The sequence below is a fragment of the Palaemon carinicauda genome, chromosome 33 (genome assembly GCF_036898095.1).
Source record: "Palaemon carinicauda isolate YSFRI2023 chromosome 33, ASM3689809v2, whole genome shotgun sequence".
Classification (NCBI taxonomy): Eukaryota; Metazoa; Arthropoda; class Malacostraca; order Decapoda; family Palaemonidae; genus Palaemon; species Palaemon carinicauda.
Window position 1 is genome coordinate 34,595,666 of NC_090757.1, and position 20,591 is coordinate 34,616,256.

The 20,591-nt window shown below is 40.1% G+C and overlaps 1 protein-coding gene across 2 annotated transcripts in view; it reads left to right on the plus strand.

The window, feature by feature from the left end:
• Window positions 1-20,591, plus strand: part of LOC137625924 (GRIP1-associated protein 1-like) — a 109,771-nt gene that overhangs the window by 67,009 nt on the left and 22,171 nt on the right. For both annotated transcript variants that reach the window (XM_068356934.1, XM_068356935.1), the window contains exons 7-13: window positions 10,491-10,641; window positions 11,333-11,535; window positions 14,666-14,823; window positions 15,588-15,734; window positions 15,948-16,163; window positions 16,286-16,363; window positions 17,195-17,357. In XM_068356934.1, the coding sequence (XP_068213035.1) occupies window positions 10,491-10,641; window positions 11,333-11,535; window positions 14,666-14,823; window positions 15,588-15,734; window positions 15,948-16,163; window positions 16,286-16,363; window positions 17,195-17,357 (1,116 nt within the window). The remainder of the gene's footprint in view (window positions 1-10,490; window positions 10,642-11,332; window positions 11,536-14,665; window positions 14,824-15,587; window positions 15,735-15,947; window positions 16,164-16,285; window positions 16,364-17,194; window positions 17,358-20,591) is intronic.

A 20,591-nucleotide genomic window follows, 5' to 3' on the forward strand; every position in this document is an offset into this window, starting at 1 on the left:
ACAGAGCAGATGGCTGTCTCCTTAGAGTATAGTTTTCTGTAAGCAGATTGGTTGTCAGGCAAAGCTTCTATTACTTCTAAGTGGCTGACTAGTTGTTCAAGAATTACATATTCAAGTACTTTTGAGACAAAGGATTGATTTGAAATAGGTCTATATGAGCTTAATTCCTGGTAGTCCAGTGCATTTTTCAGAACTGGTGTGACTATAGCCATTTTCTCAGATTTAGGAAACTTACATTCATCAATGCTTGCCTTTGCTATTATCATTATTTCGGCTAGACTAGAAAAGTCTCTCTCTCAATTACTTCAGATATTGGCATAGGATCGATCGCGCAGTTTGTTTTCTTTGCTCTCTTGATAATTCTGGTGATCTTATCTTGTGTTAATCCATCTGGTAGCTTCTTTTCTTTTACATTTCCCATTATACCATTCTGGAGACGATATAACTTATTTATGTCTGTTGCTGCTTTGGGGATCTTTCTCTTATAGTATTCACATTTTTCCTTCTTAGTTGGTAGTTATATTGATACGCAGCAGTTTTGTATTCTAACTAAGTACTTTCAGTTTTTAACCTATTTCCCTTTCTTTCTTTACATCTTTTTTTCTCTCTTTTTTACCAAAGTCACTCCATCAAACCAAGGAGATTGGTCTTTTACGGTTATAGTCTTTTCAATCGGTAGGCACATGGTATCATATTCACTTTTACTCACTTTATTGTAAGTGGTCATAAGACAGTTAGCACCCTTAGCTCCTAACAGACGTTGGTCATCATGATCACAGGGAATGTTGATAGCATCATTTATTATCTTTGTAACTTCTTCTATAAATACGGTAGGAGAAAAATTTGATTCATGTCTAAAGTTTATTTTCTTTACTAATGCATGTTTCTGTAGAGGTCGACTAAACGTTATAAGTTTGTGTACTGGGGGGATAGTACATTTCTCTTCGACTTTTATATCAGATACAATATTATTCATGTCATCACTTATAACTAAGTCTAGCGTATGCCCAGTTAAAGTAGTCGTGCAGTCGACATTATTCAACAGTCGATATGATTCTAGTAACTCACTTAATCCCAAAGCGTCAGGATTTGATGTGTCATCCATCCAAAAATTGAAATCTCCACAGATAACTAATTCATTTTTCTCCATGATAATCATGTCAATGAGAGCACCGAATTCTTCAAAAAAGATACTAGAGTTTGTTCTAGGAGGTTTGTAGATTGTTACAAAGGATATTCTTCTATTTTTTGGCGTAAATTTTATTTCTATATATTCAAAGCTTGTTACACTAATTCTTTTCAACGTTTTGAGATTTGAGTACCTTTTATGAATAAAGAGTTCGACACCCCCATCAGACCTACCTTCTCTCGGTATGTGAAAGAAGGCATGTGTGGGGGTTGGGGGGGGGGGGGGGGCGTCATTTCAGTGATCTTTGCCTTGTCAAAGTTATTTAGCCATGTTTCAGATAATAGTAGCATATCTAAATATTTCTCGTTAATCAATTCTCGAATTTGAGCAGTCTTATTACCTACAGATTGTATATTTACATAGCCACAGTTTATGATAATCATGATCAGTATTTTCCGCTAGTCTTTTCAATTCCAAGTCAAAAGCATTGCAGTCTTTAGAATTTACTGTATAGTCACTAGGTCTGTTTAACTTTGTGCAGTTTATACACTTTGACACTTCCGAATTACACTCCCTGGTGGAGTGTCTCCCTGAACATTTCACGCAGACTTTATCTTCATTCTTAGACTTGCAATCTTTTTCAAAATATCCATACCTCTGACAGTGGTAGCAGGTGATCACGTGGTACCTATCACTGTGTTATAGATACCCCATTGTAACGAAACTTTGTCCCCATTATCATGAATAGCCCTCCAAACTTCGGGATCACATTCCAGCACATGGTGGGTCCCCCCCCCCAGGCATTTTTCTTCAGGACTACACTTATCTAATCTATATTTTGGATATGGGTTTTAGTTTAACGAGTTTTATCGTTTCAGTGTCAGCCACCAATGTCTGAGTTTTGTTTGCTGCCTCCTCTTTGATCATATTGTTTGCAAAGTTTACAACAACATTTCCATTTGTAGTTGATCTTGTGTTAAGTATAGGAATGTCTTTTAAGTGCTTGTTCAACCTAATGTTTTCATTCAGTAATTTTAGTTGTTGTATTAGTTGATTTAATTATAAACAGATTTTTTTCCTTAACTTTGTCAGCAAATGTCAGTTTCTCCGGTTTTGGGTCTATCAATGTTTGAAGTGTTATTTTGATTGATTCCATATTCATGGCAAGAATGTTAACTTTCTCAGTGAGGTCGGTGATCTGGGTGGAATATGCTGCGTCTGCGCCAAGGTTCGCAAATTTGTTTTCCAAGTCGTCTATTTTCGCATCTTGTTCGTTCAGGGCCAGATTACTCATGTTTACATCTTCCTTTAATTTTGATATTACTAAATTGTTTTGTCTGGCATCACATACGCAGTGAGGGCATAACCAATCTAGCCCATTCATCTTCAGCATCGTGATGGATGTAAGGGCCAAAGATCTTAGAGAAGCAGTTCCATGGTTATATGCAGATGACATAGTTATCTTCGCAGAGAGGAGTTGGAGAGGTGGAGATCAGCACCTGAGATAAGAGGAATGAGAGTAAGTAGGTCAAAGACTGAATACATATGCTCGTATTACTGAGGAGGGTGGATATAACATAAGAATGGATGGGGAAGAAATGAAGGGAGTACAGAAATTCAAGTACAGTACATGGGGTCCATAGTAGAGGCTAGTGGAAGAAATCAGATCCAGGCAGGACAAAACAACTGGTGGTCTGCATCTGGGGTCCTGTGTGACAAGAAGGCTCCCCTGAGATTGAAGGGAAAGTTTTATAGGACATTTGTAAGACCAGCTATGTAATATGGAATAGAAACAACAAGAATGAGGAAGACTGAGAAAAAGCTGGTTGTAGCAGAAATGAGAATGCTGAGGTAGATGTCTGGAGTAATAAGGAAGGATAGGATTAAAAATAAGTTTGCAAGATGATCAACAAAATTAGTTGAAGTATCAAAGAAAATACAGGAAGGAAGGCTTAGATTTTATGGACATTTGTTACGAAGAGATGAACATCATGTTGGAAGACATGGGGGAAGATTTGCTATGGAAAGGTATTGACGAAAACGAAGAACAGAACAGAAATTGATGGAGATTACTCATTCATGATGGCAACCCCACCTAGAAATTGGTTAAAGCTGAGAAGAACTTCTTGATTGTGTGAAGCAAGAACTCAGTGTGGGAGAATGGATTTACACCCAGTGTTTTTGTTAAACTTGCTCTAAATTCACACTGTGTTCCTGCTGAGAGTATGCCTGTTCTCGATTGTCCCTATGTGCCGAGTGTAGGTTGTGGCCTCCTTGCCATGGCAGGCGTATGTTTTGGTAGGGTGAAAGAGAGCTTTGCTTCGCCCTTCCACTTACCAGGTGCTTCTGCTTTTGGTGCCCCTTTATATTAAACTTCCCTCATCAACCATCCTTCTCAGTCCAGAGCTGAAGGGTCATAAGTGAAGAGACTCTGACAGTTAAGGGGATGGGATTTCTCGCCCTCACTCCCAACTGTTGGTAACTACCTCGTTAATTATTTTAACGGCCATCCAGCTAGCATGTCGAAGGCTGTTATCTACATAAAGGACTCAGGTTTGTATAGCTAGGAAAAATGCAAACTGCTTAATAGATTGATATGTGATTATCCCCATGTTTCCCAAAGTAAAATAAAACCTCGTTGGTGTGTAATCTCAAAAATTATTATATTTGTGAGATGAGGGGTTAGGATTAAGTTGGTAGATGTACGTAACTCACTTGCAGAGTTTTATTATTATTAAATTTTAAATATTAAACTTAGCCGGTGAATATATAAATAGCTGACGTCTCCGACGGCCCGACAGATTCCAAAAAACTCGCGAGCGATCGCCATGAAGGTTGCGGGTGTGCCCACCAGCGCCGACTATCGGCCAGATACCGCATATACTTCTCAACCACTCCAGTTCTTCTCTGTCGGTGTCACCGACAACATTGGTTCCGCTCTAGACCTCGAGTTTTCTACCGAATTGGTGAAGTACTTTGTTTTGGGTTTTATTGGCTTTCACTGTGTTGGTGTGTTCCTTCAATAAAACTCTTGAAACCTTATTTGCTTTTTGTTTTTTGTTGATGAACTTGGCTTTACTTTGGATTTTCTCTGGTTTTTCATAATGGCTGACCCTTCTCCTGTATATTGCAAATGTGCGAAAGATTGTAACAAACGTCTTCCGAAAGCCTCTATCGACCCTCATACTGTTTGTGCTAATTGCCGGGGTAAATCCTGCCAATTAGGAGATCGGTGTGAGGAGTGCGTGGTTTTGTCGGAATTCGAGTGGTTAGAGTATGAAAAGTATACTCGTAAGCTCGAAAGAGATAGGGTGAGGAGAAGCTCATCTAGATCTTTAGAATTTTCCTCCTCCCATGCCCCTGAACCTAATCCTTCCCCCGTAGTGGTAGTTTCTGAACCCCCTATTAGCACTCATGAACCTTCAATGCGCGATATGTTTTTAGCTATTCAAGCATTAGGTGAGAAGGTTGAAACCTTAGCCTCGGACAGGAACCAGCTTATGTCCGATGTTAAGTTGTTAAAGAGTCAAAGTGGTAAAGTAGAAAATCAAAGTGGTAAAGTGGAAAGTACGCAAAATGTGTTTAGTGTTGCGACCGAGGGTTCGTCTGTTCGTGCTTGTCGCTCCCCTAGTCCGAGACCTCTTTCAGGCTCCCCTGCACCAGGGAGAAGGAATGTCGTAGGACTTAAGGGAGCGAGAGGTGCAAACCGACGTACAGACGTTCCCTCTATGGTATCAGACGTTTCTCATCAAGAACGTCCTTACCATAAGACGGGGGAGACTAAGTTCTCCTCGTCTTCCGACGACTTGCCGCATAAGAAACCTTGGCGTAAGGTTTCTAGACCCTTAAAGCGCAAGTCAGTCCCTTCAGGACAGGTCCAGCGTCCTGGCTGTAGCCATTGAGGCAGCTCTGACCACTTTCAGTCATCGGATGGCTGTTCGCCTGTTAAGCGAAAGCGTGACACGGAGTCTGAGGGTCTCGGTAGGTGCGATGATTTGCATGCACAGACGTTACCGACGTCACGGCCCATTCCGACTCCCGTTGACCCGAAGTGGGTTGTCCTGCGGGACATGCAGTCTAAACTTTCCTCTTTAATGGAGGTTTACGAGCATGAGCAGGTTCGTAAAGATCCTTTGCTTGCGGTTCGCCAGTCCGACAAGCGTGACTCTGGCCTTCAGCCGCCTAAACGAGTGTTTTCTCGTCCTTATGATGTTAGCGCTAACGTTTCTAGTGCTGTTAAACGCGATTCTGATCGTGTTCCTCGTCATTCACGTCAGTCACGTGACGTGGAACCCCTTTTGCCGCAGTCTCAAGGTGACGTTCAGCAGCTGTCGCCGCAGCCCCGCACTGACGTTCGTCGGCCAACTCCGTTGCCCCGACGTGACGTTGAACGTCTGTCACCGCAGTCGGGTGTTGTTTTTCCTGCGCAGACCCTGCAGTCAATGCAGTCTCGACGTGATGTCGAACGGCAATCGACTCAGGCTGTTGTTGTTTGTCAGTCACAAGACTTTCAGTCTTTGCAGCCTCGGCGTGACGTCGTTACCGCAGCTGTTGCTGCGGCTCCGTCGCATGTTGACATAGCCTGTCAAGCGTTGCCGCCTCGGCATGTCTCTCCGTATCGCGAGACTCGGCAGTTGTCGGACGAAGTTCCGTCGGATGAGGAAGTCGTTGATCCCCTTCCAACTGATATTCCTTTGGGGACTCTTTCGGATGGAGAGGAGCCTAAGGTTGCTCAGCCCTCTCTTGATTTTAAGAAGATCATGCTCATTTTTAAGGACCTTTTTCCTGATCATTTTGTGTCTGCTGCTCCTCGTTCGCCCCCATCGGAGTTCACGCTGGGCCTAGCTTCTTCGACTCCGTCGTTCACAAAGTTAGTGCTCTCTCGCTCTTCTAAGAGAGCTTTGCGTTTGTTGGGCGACTGGTTAATGACCAGGAGGAATTTGGGGAAGTCAGCTTTTGCTTTTCCCCCTTTCAAACTGGCTTCTCGTGCGAGCGTCTGGTATGACACGGGAGAAGTTCTCGGCTTGGGAGTGCCTGCCTCTGCCCAGGGAGACTTCTCAAGCCTCGTAGACTCTCCTCGTCGTCTGGCCATGAGACGCTCGAAAGTTTGCTGGTCCTCTTCAGACCTAGATCATCTCCTCAAAGGGATTTATCGGGCCTTTGAAGTTTTCAACTTTTTGGATTGGTCGCTGGGAGCCTTGAGTAGGAAGATCTCGTCAGCAGACCGTGATGTCTCTGTTCAAATTATGTCCTGCATGGACAAGGCTATTAGAGATGGCTCGAATGAACTCGCTGCTACTTTTACAGCAGGAGTTCTTAAGAAGAGAGAGACTCTTTGTTCTTTCCTGTCTGCAGGTGTCACTCCTTGTTAAAGGTCAGAACTACTCTTTGCGCCATTGTCCTCTGCCCTGTTCCCGCAGCAGCTGATTAGAGATATCGCAGCGTCTCTTGTACAGAAGGATACTCATGATTTGATGGCCACGTCTGCGCGTAAGGCTGTACCTTCGTCCTCTTATGTCAACAGACCTAAATTTGATACTCCAGCGAAAAGGTTTATCCCGCCCTTTCGTGGCAGAGCTCCCAGTAAGGGAGGCTCTCGTGCCGATAGTAAAAGGGGTAAGAAGCGAGGATCTAAATCCTCCCGTGGCAGAGTCTGACTGCCCACGTCCTCAGACAGCAGTAGGGGCCAGATTGACCAACTTCTGGCAGGCCTGGGAGAAGAGGGGTGCAGACCGGGAGTCTGTTTTGTTGCTAAAGGAGGGTTACAAAATCCCTTTTGTACGGAGACCTCCTCTAGTAAACGATCCGATAGACCTCTCTCCCAGGTATCGAGAGGAGTCAAAGAGACAGGCATTACATCTGCAGGTGTCTCAGTTGTTAGAGAAGGGGGCGGTGGTGAAAGTCTCGGACCTTCAATCCCCAGGTTTTTACAACCGTCTCTTCCTAGTTCCAAAGCACACAGGAGGTTGGAGGCCAGTGCTGGATGTCAGTGCTCTCAACGTTTTTGTTGTCAAAACAAAGTTTACGATGGAGACCACCATATCCGTTCTAGCAGCAGTCAGAGAGGGAGACTGGATGGTATCTCTCGACTTGCAGGATGCGTACTTCCACATTCCGATACATCCAGAAGCTCAGCCGTATCTAAAGTTTGTATACAGGAATGGGGTGTACCAATTCCGAGCACTGTGCTTCGGCCTCAGCCCTGCTCCTCTTGTTTTTACGAGGCTCATGAGAAATGTAGCAAAGTTCCTACATTTGTCGGGGATCAGAGCCTCCCTGTACCTGGACGACTGGTTACTCAGAGCGTCGTCCCGTCATCGCTGTCTGCAGGACCTACAGTGGACTTTGGATCTTGCGAAGGAGTTGGGCCTATTGGTGAACATAAGAGAAGTCTCAGCTGACTCCCTCCCAAACGATTCTCTATTTGGGGATGGAGATACAGAGTCTAGTTTTTCGGGCTTTCCGTCTGCCAACAGGATCGAGCAAGCTTTGCTCAAAGTCCGTCTCATGCTAGAAAAAGACCGTTGCTCTGTGAGAAGCTGGATGAGCCTCCTAGGGACGCTTTCATCCCTGGAACAGTTTATCTCTCTAGGGAGACTTCACCTACGCCCTCTCCAGTTCCATTTAGACTCCCATTGGAACAAGGAGAAAACTTTGGAGGCGGTCTCAATTCCGATCTCCGAACCAGTCAAGACTTGCCTGGCCTGGTGGGACAGCAATATAAGACTTCAAGAAGGTCTGTCTCTGGCAGTCAAGAACCCAAACCATGTGTTATTTTCAGACGCGTCGGATTTGGGTTGGGGGGCGACTCTGGACAGTCTGGAATGCTCGGGTCTTTGGGCGGCAGACCAGAGGAGCCTTCACATCAACTGCAAGGAGCTGTTAGCAGTCCATTTAGCACTGACGAGTTTCGAGAGTCTGCTTCGAAACAAGGTGGTAGAAGTGAATGCGGACAATACCACGGCCTTGGCTTACATCTCCAAGCAAGGAGGCACTCACTCCCACGCTCTTTTCGTCATCGCAAGGGACCTCCTCATCTGGTCAAGAGATCGAAACATCTCGCTTTTGACGAGGATCGTCCAAGGGAAGTTGAACGTCTTGGCGGACTGTCTCAGTCAGAGAGGTCAGGTGATCCCTACAGAGTGGACCCTCCACAAGGATGTGTGCAAGAGTCTTTGGATGACTTGGGTTCAACCCACCATCGATCTCTTTGCGACCTCACTGACCAAAAGGCTCCCGACTTATTGCTCTCTAGTCCCAGATCCAGAGGCGGCCCACATAGATGCCTTTCTGTTGGACTGGTCTCACCTGGACGCTTACGCATTTCCACCGTTCAAGATCCTCAACAAGGTGTTGCAGAAGTTCGCCTTTCACGAAGGGACCAGGTTGACGTTGGTTGCTCCCCTCTGGCCCGCGAGAGAGTGGTTCACAGAGGTACTTCTATGGCTGGTAGACGTTCCAAGGAGTCTGCCTTTACGGATGGATCTCTTACGGCAGCCTCACGTAAAGAGACTTCATCAAAGCCTCCCCGCGCTTCGTCTGACTGCCTTCAGACTATCGAAAGATTCTCAAGAGCTCGAGGATTTTCGAAGGAGGCAGCTAGAGCGATCGCGAGGGCTAGAAGATCCTCTACCATCAAGATGTACCAGTCGAAGTGGAAGGTATTTAGAGATTGGTGCAAGTCCTCCTCTATTTCCTCCTCCAGTACCTCTGTAGCGCAGATTGCGGATTTTCTCCTGTATCTGAGAAACGGTCGCTCCCTCTCTGCATCCACCATTAAAGGCTACAGAAGCATGTTGGCTTCTGTTTTCAGGCATAGAGGCTTGGATCTTTCGAATAACAAAGATCTCCAAGACCTCCTTAAGTCTTTCGAGACCTCTAAGGAGCGTCGTATTTCAACTCCTGCTTGGAACTTAGACGTGGTCCTACAGTTCCTAATGTCAGACAGGTTTGAGCCTTTAAATTCAGCCTCCCTGAAGGATCTTACCCTCAAGACACTTTTTTTGGTGAGCTTGGCTTCGGCTAAAAGGGTCAGTGAGATCCATGCTTTTAGTAAGAACATCGGCTTCTCGACAAATAAAGCTCTCGACAAATAAAGCTATATGTTCTCTTCAACTTGGTTTTTTGGCCAAGAACGAACTTCCGTCTCGTCCTTGGCCTAAATCTTTTGAAATACCTAGTCTTTCAGAGATCGTAGGTAATGAAGTTGAAAGAGTGCTGTGCCCCGTTAGAGCTCTTAAGTTTTACTTGTCTAGAACTAAACCAATACGAGGTTGTTCTGAGGCTTTATGGTGCTCCGTTAAGAAGCCCTCATTGCCCATGTCTAAGAATGCGTTATCATACTTTGTTAGACTTTTAATCCGGGAGGCACATTCTCATTTAAGTGAGAAGGATCGTAGTTTGCTTAAGGTCAAGGCTCACGAAGTGAGAGCAATAGCGACTTCGGTGGCATTTAAGCAAAATAGATCCCTTCGAAGTATTATGGACGCGACCTTTTGGAGGAGCAAGTCGGTGTTCGCTTCATTTTACTTGAAAGACGTCCAGACTCTTTATGAGGACTGCTACACACTGGGTCCATTCGTTGCAGCGAGTGCAGTAGTGGGTGAGGGTTCTACCACTACATTCCCTTAATCCCAATATCCTTTTAATCTTCTCTTGAAATGTTTTTAATCTTGTCTTGGGTTGTACGGAAGACTAGGAAGTCTTTCGCAATCTTTTTGGTTTGGAGGGTGGTCAAATATTGTTTCTTGAGAGCGCCCAGATTAAGGGTTTTGATGAGGTCCTGTTATAGGGGTGTTTGCCCTGGATATAACAGCTCCTGGGAGTCTTTCAGCATCCTGAGAGGATGGCTGGGCTTCGTGAGGAAAGCGGACTAATGAGGCAGAGTAATCATCAGAGTCAGCTTCCTTACCAGGTACCTATACTTAAGTTGGTTTTTTATGAAATATTTGTCAAAAACTCTTGAACATATACACCTTTATTGTAATAATACTGGTCTCTGCCCACCACCATGGGTGTGAATCAGCTATTTATATATTCACCGGCTAAGTTTAATATTTAAAAATGATATTTTCATTATAAAATAAATTTTTGAATATACTTACCCGGTGAATATATAATATTAAAGGCCCTCCCTTCCTCCCCGATAGAGACCCTGCGGACTGAGAAGAACTGGAGTGGTTGAGAAGTATATGCGGTATCTGGCCGATAGTCGGTGCTGGTGGGCACACCCGCAACCTTCATGGCGATCGCTCGCGAGTTTTTTGGAATCTGTCGGGCCGTCGGAGACGTCAGCTATTTATATATTCACCGGGTAAGTATATTCAAAAATTTATTTTATAATGAAAATATCATTTTTCAGAAACTCTGCAGCAGTATCAGGAGAGAACTAGCCAGTTGCAAAGTGAGGTGGAAAGGATAAATAGTCAGCTGTGCGAGGAGCAGGAAAAGGTCTCAAGTTTAATTGCTGACAAAGAGAAATTGGAAGAAGATTTGAGGAAAGCCAATGAAAGGTATTTATCAAAAGGTTGTTTTTATCTTGTAGTTTAGCGTATGTACTGTAGATTCCCATTAAGAATTAGTCATACCAGCAAACGGTCTTTATTATACAGCTAACAAATAACTAGGAACAAACATTTTGGTATCTTACAATAAAATCAATCATTAGCGTTTATTTGAACGGCATACAACATACAACATCCCAGTTCTAAAAGAAAAAACAATTAACCTTTACATAAATTAGTTAATTGGTCTGATTATATCTGCCTCATAATCTTAGTTGCCATCGTACTCTGGATGGTAACCATGAAACCATATATTTATTTTTAAATATTGGGCTGTTCCATTTCCATTCTTGAGGTGACACTTGTGCACACTTTTATTTACATATTCTATTTAGATTTCAGTACTTTTTTAACTTCATTTTGACTACTGCATATGCATTTTTATCAGTACTTATATTATTAATCATTATAACCCATTTTTTTTTTTTCATTAGTTAATGTATACTGTAGTCATTTGAAATATCTCCATTTCATTTGTTTTGTTCCCCTTTCATGAGGCCATTCTGTTCTGAGGAGGTTTACCTTGTAATTCATTTTCTGTGTTTGTTTTCTGAATAAGGTTATTAAGTTATCTTTTAATAGTATAATCAACTTCAAATGTTTTGGTTTGGGCTCTTTTACTTATCTGTCACTTTTACAGAGGCGAACTCGGTGAAATCCAAAAACTGTTGCAGGAAGCAAAGAACGATTTGATTCAGTCAGAATCCACGTTGAAAGAGAAGACCAGTTATTGTGAAAATCTCTTGAAGGAATTAGAAGAAGCAAATCTATCTCGTGAAAGTGCATCGGAGAAGCTTCAACGGGTTGAAGCTTTGCTGTCGGAAAAAGAAGACAGAATTAAGGGTATGTGCTCACTGCGTTTTTTTTACATAAAATTGGTATAATTATTAGTAGCAGTTATATGAAGTAGGTAAGAAATGTGGCCTCATCTCATTGAACGTGGTACTTTATTCTTGTATCATTTGTTCATATTTTGGATGATGTGAGTGCACTTTTTGAACTCCAAGTTACTGTATTTGAGGCAAATATTGCCCACGTTTCTCCCCTCCCAAAAAGGTTCATTAAGTAGTCCCAGGGTTTTGTATGCAAAGTCAAGGTATCTGGTAGGCTTATGTTTACATGAGTGTCATAAACTAATAATACTTGGTAATTTTTAATTTTTTGATACCCTAATATTATTTACTTAGACATAATCATCGTCATCATTATTAATATAATAATACCTTGACCTACAAGTGAATTAATGTACTAGTTTTCTGAGCTAGGAGTTGTAACTTGGTTGATTTTGCTTTGTTACACGAGCAAGAAATTGTTATACGAGTTCGGGACACCGCGGCCCAATGGCATAGTGAGGAGTGACGACATAGCAACCCCCTCAAGCCTCCAACACGCTCTCTTGTTCTCTTCACGTGTTCACCTCGTAGAGTGAACACTGTGATTCGTTGTGCTTGGGACATCTTGTTTTGTGCTTTGTTAGAATTCCTAAAAACTTTCTTGTAACCATACCTCCTAAAGAAGTAAATGCTAGTGACAATAGCAGAGAAGAAGGGGATGATGTCCATTGATTTAAAATGTCAAATTATTAAGAAACATGAAGACAGTGTGCTAGTAAAGGCCTTGGCCAAGCAGTACAAGCGTTCAATGTCTGCGTTCTGCACGATTTTGAAGCAGAAGGAATTGCTTAAGGTTAAAATGGCATTCAAAGGCATTTTAAAGCTCCGAACGTATATTTATTCATGAAAAAAGGGAGAATCTGCTCATGGTGTGGCTGATGGAGAAGCAGCTCGCAGGAGATAGTTTAACAGATGCTGTAATCTTTGAGAAAGCACAAGCGATTTATTCGGATATGGTCACATTACTTGTGAACGACTTGTATTTCTGTGACTGCCAGTCCCAGGTATAATACATCAGGATATCTATGATTCAGCTCTTTGAGGGTAAACTGGTCTAAAGCGATTACTTCCACTAACGTAGCTGATAACAGAAACAAGCAAATGTTGGAAAGTCAGTTGGGATTGCTGTTGTCACTTAAAGATTCTCCCAGACCCCCTAGTTTGTTATGTAATTATAAAGATTTTGAGAAAAAATAGTGTTATTCATAATTATATCACTCCAAATACAAGAAAATATTCACATTTATATACCACTCAATACAGATCAGTGTCTTAATAGAAAAGACAAAGGCTTATTATCACACAGATGTTTGAAAATTTCACTTGTGTAACTGGATTAGTCTTAAACTTACTCTCCCCGGTTATGTAACTATAGGGGATGCTGTATTTTGTCTTATATAACTTGATGCATATTTTGCTACTTTGAGATATATCTTCTTGTAGATACAGCTATACTGAAATAAATTTATCAAGGCCACCTGCCTCCTTTCATAAAAAAAACCTCCTCAGAAATGGCATATTCCAGGTAAGCACAGATAACATATTCAAACAATTTTTTATGAAAGTAATGGCTGTATCGTCAGAGTTGAATTTGTAACTCGCTTTGTTCCTACGTGGGTACAAACCTTTCGTTCTTTAAATTATGGAACTTGTTTTTAGAAAAGCTCAAACATCCGTTGTACACATTGGTGTTTATGACCGATGTATTTTAATGTTGCTACTGATCTTGAAATATTTTATGTTCTTATTCATTACGTATAACTACTGTACTGTGCTATAATACCTCAGGATATGAAATTAATTAATTCCGGAGTGGCTTTCGTAACATGATTTTTTTTTGTATAATACAATAGAATGAAATAGAGCCAAATACATTTAAATAATTCAATACCTAACCTAACAGTGGGAATTTTCATATGGCTTATTTGCTATTTCCTTATCTCCTTTCAACCCTGAGCTGCTTTCCCTGGTGGAGCCCTTGTGTTTGTAGCATTCTGCTTTTCCAACCATACTTGTAGCTTGGCTAGTGATAATAATAATAATAATAATAATAATAATAACAGTTAATGAGAAACCAATTTAATACTATCAGCCTTCCGACCATTAATGGAACTCCATCTGTGGCAACTGATGCTAATTTCTTGACAAGAATGTTAATGCATTATAAATATATTCACCAGTTGACATCCCAAGCAAAGTTAAAGCACTAAAAAAGTCTAAACTACCATAATCATTATCATCATCAAGCCTAATAGTGTATAGCAAAGAAGTTGAGAAGCACTTCCAATATCAGTGGAGTCATCAACTGCAAGTGACATGAAAAGAATGCCATGAAGAGTTGGTGCTTACAAGCACTATTTTAACAACTTTTAAAGAGCAATGCCAGACATCTCAGAGCACAGACTTTTGTGCTTCCAAACACCAGTTTGGGAACTCCTGATCTAGACTAATCTGGTGATGTGATATTTTGAGTTAGAGCCTAGGGGATATAAGTTTACTCGTTTCCATCTATTGCAAGTTCTCCTCAGGGATCCTGGAAGGACATCGCCATTTTTCCAAGGCTCTCAGCAGCCACCACAGGATAATCGAAGCAATCCCAATCATGATGCCCTTCCAAAGGAATTCAAGATAGAGACAACTGGCTAAATCTAACAGAGGCCCTTTGCGTCAATAGGTGTAGGAGGAGATGATGATGATGATGATGATGATGTTTATGTTTCTATCTGTGTGTTTTTCAGGTTTATGTTTAGAGATTTTGTAGTTACTGAAAAGTGAAGTTTTTTCCCATGTCTTTTGAAATTGAATGATGTATAAATTATTTTAAATTGAGTTTTTGCTTTCCAGCAACCTTTGACACGAGGTAGAAGACTTGATTATATAGAATTAAACTCCTTTTATGAGATAATGTTTTCAAACCATGCTTTTACTATTTATTTGTGACTCCAGTGTAGGAGATGTACGGAGTATTTACAGAGTTATAGGCCTTCAGTGTAACAAGAGTTTGTGTATTAATAGATTTTTCTGTTTTATTTTTTACCTTGATTTTTGTGAATAATGATTTCTTCCTATTTCTTTCACAGACTTAGAAGGAAAAATGAATGCCTTAACTCTTGAGAAGGATGAATTATTATCACAAAAAGAAGCGACCGAGAAAAAATTAGCTGAACTTGGAGACGAGCTCTCAAGATTTAACGAAGAGTTGGAATCTCAACAGAATACACTTAATGAACAAACGAAGGTTAGCGTTTTGAAAATGTATCATACTCAGCCGTTTACATTATTTAGCCCTCTGTCATTTTTCAGCTGCACCAGTTGTGATTTTGATATACAGTAGAGACAATGTTCCTTTTACGATTTTGAGTATGACAGTGGTATCAAAGGAGAATACTGTATCTTTTTACAAGTCATCTCTTTGGAAGTTACTAATACCCATTAATTGGTTTCATAATGAACTATTAGCATTATGGAATTTTAGTTTTGATTTGTATTCAATTTATGAAGCAAAAGGGGGACTTTGTTCTGAAACTATTCACAAAAGCTATAAAAACTCTACGGTCATCCCTTATCATTCGGTGGTTTAACATTTGCGAAAAGCTCTGTTATATAAATGCAAATGTAACTGGATGACCATATAATTTATGTATTGTATATTGCTATCAGGCACAGTTGTCCCTTTACATTGCATTAATATTCATTTGATATAGAAATTAATGACACTTCAGTACCTTATTCTTCAATGGTAATAATCTATTTGTCAGGGTCTTTTTTTTATATCAATGACGAACAATGAAACGTTTGAATTCACCAAATTTTGTTACATTAACTCATAAGAAACAGCATTGGAAGAATCAAGAGAAAACATTATCTTAGTACAAAGTTTTTTTCCTATATTTCACAAAATAGTCAATATCTGATTATTCCTGTGTTTAGCATCACTTTTCTAGTTGATATGAAGGTGAAACAACTGTTACATTCTTTTCTCACTTGTTTGATATTTTCCAGCTTGCAGAAAGCAGAAAACTTCTTATGGATGAAATGAAACAGCATATGGAAGAAGAGAGGCAGTCCCACAAAATGGAACTTGAAAAAATGTTCAATAAGCACAAGGAGGAGCTCAGTATAACAGCTAATGAAAATCAGCAACTTAAGGTTAAAATTATTGCTTTTTGTATTGTTTACTTGAATGATGTATGTAACCTGTGATTATTCATAACATATTCTTATGTATTTTGAAATTTGAATTTACCTTTACAATAACGATAATTTTATTTATATCTCCAGTGAAAGAACATTCTTGAAAATCGATGTGTATGTTTAAGAAATATTGATGGTTTTAATTATCTGGAATAAATATCCTTACAGGACAAGCTCCAAGACATGAGTGGGAAATCGAAAGATTTGGAAGATAAAGTTGAAGCGTGTAACCTTGAAAAAACCAATTTGGAGGAGAGGATTAAGAAACTCTCTGAGGAACTGGAAGGAGAAAAGAAATTAACAGAAGAGGCAGCAAACAGAGTTACTGCAGAAAAGATTCAAGAAATGGAAGAAATGAAACAGAAGTTTGATGATGAACAAAAAGTAAGTGGGAAACATTATTCAAGAGATATGATATAACTTTTTGTTCGTTTTTCTCTATATTTTTCACATAAAAGATAATAGATTTATCATGTAAAATCTGTTATCATATATACTATTTTCAGGATCTTTTGACTCAACTTGAGATAAGTAACATTCAGAGACAGGAGCTTGAAGAATCTGTTGAAGCGTTGAAAAGAAAGGTATGTCACATTTACAGTACAGTATACATACCTTAGTACCCAACACATAAGGGGAATGAAGTAGATGCTGGTAGTAAACAAACTGCCTTCTTTGGTTCTCGCTTACGGGGTTATATATGGCTTGGCCGGACAGTTATGTACTATGCCGCCATCTCCTCCTCCATTAACATCCTTGAGGAAAGTCTGTGTTTCTTCCGTACCCTTTGGCCATTTACACTTCATCTATAAATGTAAAATAAATATACATACATGAATCAATGAAAGGGAATTACCCAAGGAACATGCTGACATACATTTTAAATGAAAATGTGTTGTGGTCTGAACAGAAGATTTATTTATTACTTAGTTCTCTTCACCTCATTAATTATTACTGAATTAACTTTTGCCACACTGTGAAGGAATATACCAGATGTAAAGACAATTTCTTTCTCGCTATGAACAATTCATAATAACATCTGTACAAAGGTTTTGATTCTAAATGAAATGAGAATTACATTATACTGAAGAAATGCACTGCATCCTTTGAGTATCTTGCAGGTCAAGTGACTGATACAGCCTGTACATTACCTATCAAGATGTTGAAATGATATGATTTATTTTGGTGGTGGTTGATAACAGTTATTCACTAAACTTTTGAAATAATTATAATGAAATATGACTATAAAGGTAGAGTTGACAAAAAGATGTGCATTTAGTATCATTTACATTTTACATGTAATCAAGTGAAGTAGAGAGGCTTATGCTAGGTACATTATAGTTACATAGTGTTATTTCTTTTTAGACCGTTTCACATAAGTGTAAGATTTATTTCAAGTGATTGTTTTTGTCTAGGTTTCTGATGGGGAAGAGGAGCAACGTATTCATGAGCGCAAAGGCCTCACTTTGCTTAAAGACCTGAAGAAACAACTAGCTGTTGAACGGAAGCGTGCAGACCGTCTACAGGAAAAGCTCAGCCAGTTGCTCACTGATCCAGCACAGTTAACAGCAATAACAAGTATGTCTTTATTTTAACCATTGTTCCTTCATCATTGTAAAAAGGGCAAATGTTTATTTTGGCAATTTCCCTCTACAGTACAACCTCCTGAACCACTGATTCTCCAACTACAGATTCAACTATATGCTATTGAACTTTTGATACCATTATGACAAAAGGAAGGGTGGGGCACAACAATGGATTATTTTCGCCTGTCGGTGAGATGGTCGAAGAAAGAATCAATATGGGCATAGATCTTAGCAGTTCTCAAGACCCTTCAGACTCAAGAGTCTGGAAATATGGAAATGCTTGGTGGTTTTTTTGTCAGACAACATGACAGTTATGACATTAGGAAGGAGCGGGAAACCAGGTCAGAATCCCCATTTCGGAAAGCGAAAGTACTTTTATCTTGGATGGATCTGAGGGGAATAATCTTTGTAACCCTGTTTATTCCAGAAAAATTGAACATATTAGCATATTTAAGCAGCAAACAGCAGAGACTACCAAAGGAATAGTCTCTACATTCTTTAATGTGTCAAGAAATATGGAGTTGGTGGGAAGACTAAATGTGGATTTGTTTATGACCTATTTCACCAAGAAAATGGAGGTAGTTTGCTCTCCAGTTCCAGATCCCTTAGCAATGAGGATAGATGCCTTGATACAGGACTTGTAGAATCTGCATCTGTACGGCTTTCCTCCATTCTCAATGATTTTGGTTGTAATAAGTTTAGGGTATCTTCAAACAAAAGGATGACTCTGGTTGCTCATATTTGGCCTGGGAGAGAGTGGTTTACAGATCTGTAGCTTCTGTTGTCAAAATCTCTTAAGGAGATTGCCTTACCGTATCAATTTTCTAAGGTAACCTAATTTTTTTTTAGGTAAATTCTTCCAAACTCTCATGTTACATAAAGCTGTATAGAAACTGTCCTCCATATTCTCAGAAAAAAATTATAATTAGGTCCTCTAGATTTCCTATTTCGGTTCCAAAATACATTCTACTAATATTTTGTACTTACGACAATGGAATGTGTATTTTGATTACTACAGGTCAAGTAATGTTTCAGTAAGAACTAGACTGGATAATATCGATAAATTTTTGTGTTTCTTATTTCATGAAAGGAAATTCTCTATTACAGCCATTAAGGGTTATAGGTACAGTTGTAATATCTTACTCATGTATCCAGAATTATTATTGGGAATTATTATGCATGTTTTCAGGGCTTTTGTTATACTGTAGTTTCACAATATTTAAGTGGCTCATGTTTTGAACTTTTTACAATTTTTCTTTTAAAGATTTCACTGCTAAAATGCTTTCTCTTTCTCAAGGGGTTAACTACTGCAATGGGATTGTTCAGTGGCTACTTTCCTCTTGGCAATGGTAGAAGAGACTTTAGCTATGGTAAGCAGCTCTTCTAGGAGGACACTCCAAAATCAAACCATTATTCTCTGGTCTTGGATAGTGCCATAGCCACTGTACTGTGGTCTTTCACTGTCTTTGGGTAGAGTTCTCATGCTTTAAAGTTTTTATAATTTATGTATGAAATATTTATTTTGATATTGTTACTTTTCTTAAAATATTTTGTTAATTGTTAATTACTTTTCTTGCATTTTTCTTATTTCCTTTCCTCACTGGGCTATTTTTCCCCGTTGGAGACCTTGGGCTTATAGCTTTCTGCTTTTCCAACTATAATAATGATAGTTTTGGCCTTTGCTAAATTTAATAGCGAACTGCAGGCTCTTTCCTATAATGTGGGTTTTTAGTGTTGAGAAAAGGATTTCTTCTCTCTTACTGGCCTTCAGGTTTAAAAAGGATTTTGAGATGAAAGGTAATACGTTGAAGAATAGATTTCTATTCCCAATGAGCTTTATTTGGACAAAACTAAAAAGAAATTGGTGGAAAGTTCCAATTTTTTTTGTGGTGTTAGTATTTCAGGATGTTCCGGACCTATATTCAGACTAACAAGTCTGTAGGCCCTGCTGTGCCTATGCGTGATGACATCACTAAATGCATCGCCATTTCAATGCCTGATGGCTATGTTACCATATCATACAATATTGCGCGTTCAATTCGTGCTACCACAATTCAGGCTCCTGTAGGAATGGAACACCCTCACATTCGTGTCCCATTGTCAGGAAGTTTTGGTTTGTATCCACCAACAAGCTGGTTCTTATTTGAATAATAAACCTGTTGCTTTACCACGCTGCCTTCATACTAGTACCTTGCCTAATGTTTGTAATGCTTCAAATTTTACGCAATATTTGGAATGGCTAGAGAATTATTTTTCAGATGAATCTTCTCTTTAGGTTCTAGGCTTGAAAAGGGTGCCGGAAACATTTCCTCCCTCTCCAAGAGTGGCAGCCCCATCTGCAGCAGATGACGTCACAATTATTAAGTGTCGTAGATGTGGTCCTTGTAGAAGGCACGCTAAATGGCTTGCCTCAAAAAAATCCTTCTTCTCTTACAAGGCGAGTTCAGAGAAGGAACTCCCTGTTACTCCTTCGCTCTGCTAGAGGTAGACACCCATATGCCAGGAGTGAGCTCGACTCTTCTTGATCTTTCTTTGCTTCCTCTTCTCTCCATTCACTGAATGTTGGAAGAGAAAGGAAGGACGTTTAAGGAAAAGTAAAATCTTCTGATATGACTGTGGAGGGGGAACCATCAATTACCCCTAAAGTAGAACCACCCCTTGATCATTGTAATATTACCATTAATAAATCTCCAAAAAATCTCACTGTGCTGGCAGGCGCCAGCTTAGCTGATATAGCCGACCTAGAGGTTCTGATGTCTGGTTCGAAAGCATCAGATTTCTTTAAAATCATGAGTTTCTGTCAATTGGATGGCCTTGGTGAGGCCCCCTCATGTGCAATCTGCTAATAGGCAGTGTGTGATTGATACAATTTTTCCTCAATCTCAAAGTCCTAAATGAGTTTGATGTGGCACTCTGATCAGCCTAGAGATGCACTGGACTCGTTCAGTGCCCAAGTCTCAGCATCAGAGAACTTATTAAAAGCTAGCAAGTCCTCTACATTATCTCCCTTAGGCTTTTCACATGAAAGGAGGTTTTATGTTCACTTTGGCACATTTCCGAACCCACTCCCTATTGATGCTGTCGTCGTCAACCTGGTACCGACTGCACCAGGGGACGAATTACTTAACCTTCTCTCTATTCTTTAGTTGCCTAAACATGTAGGTAGCAGCTATGTCTGTCATACAAGCCTATTCTTGGCTCAACCATGGGTCAGGAACGCTTTCAC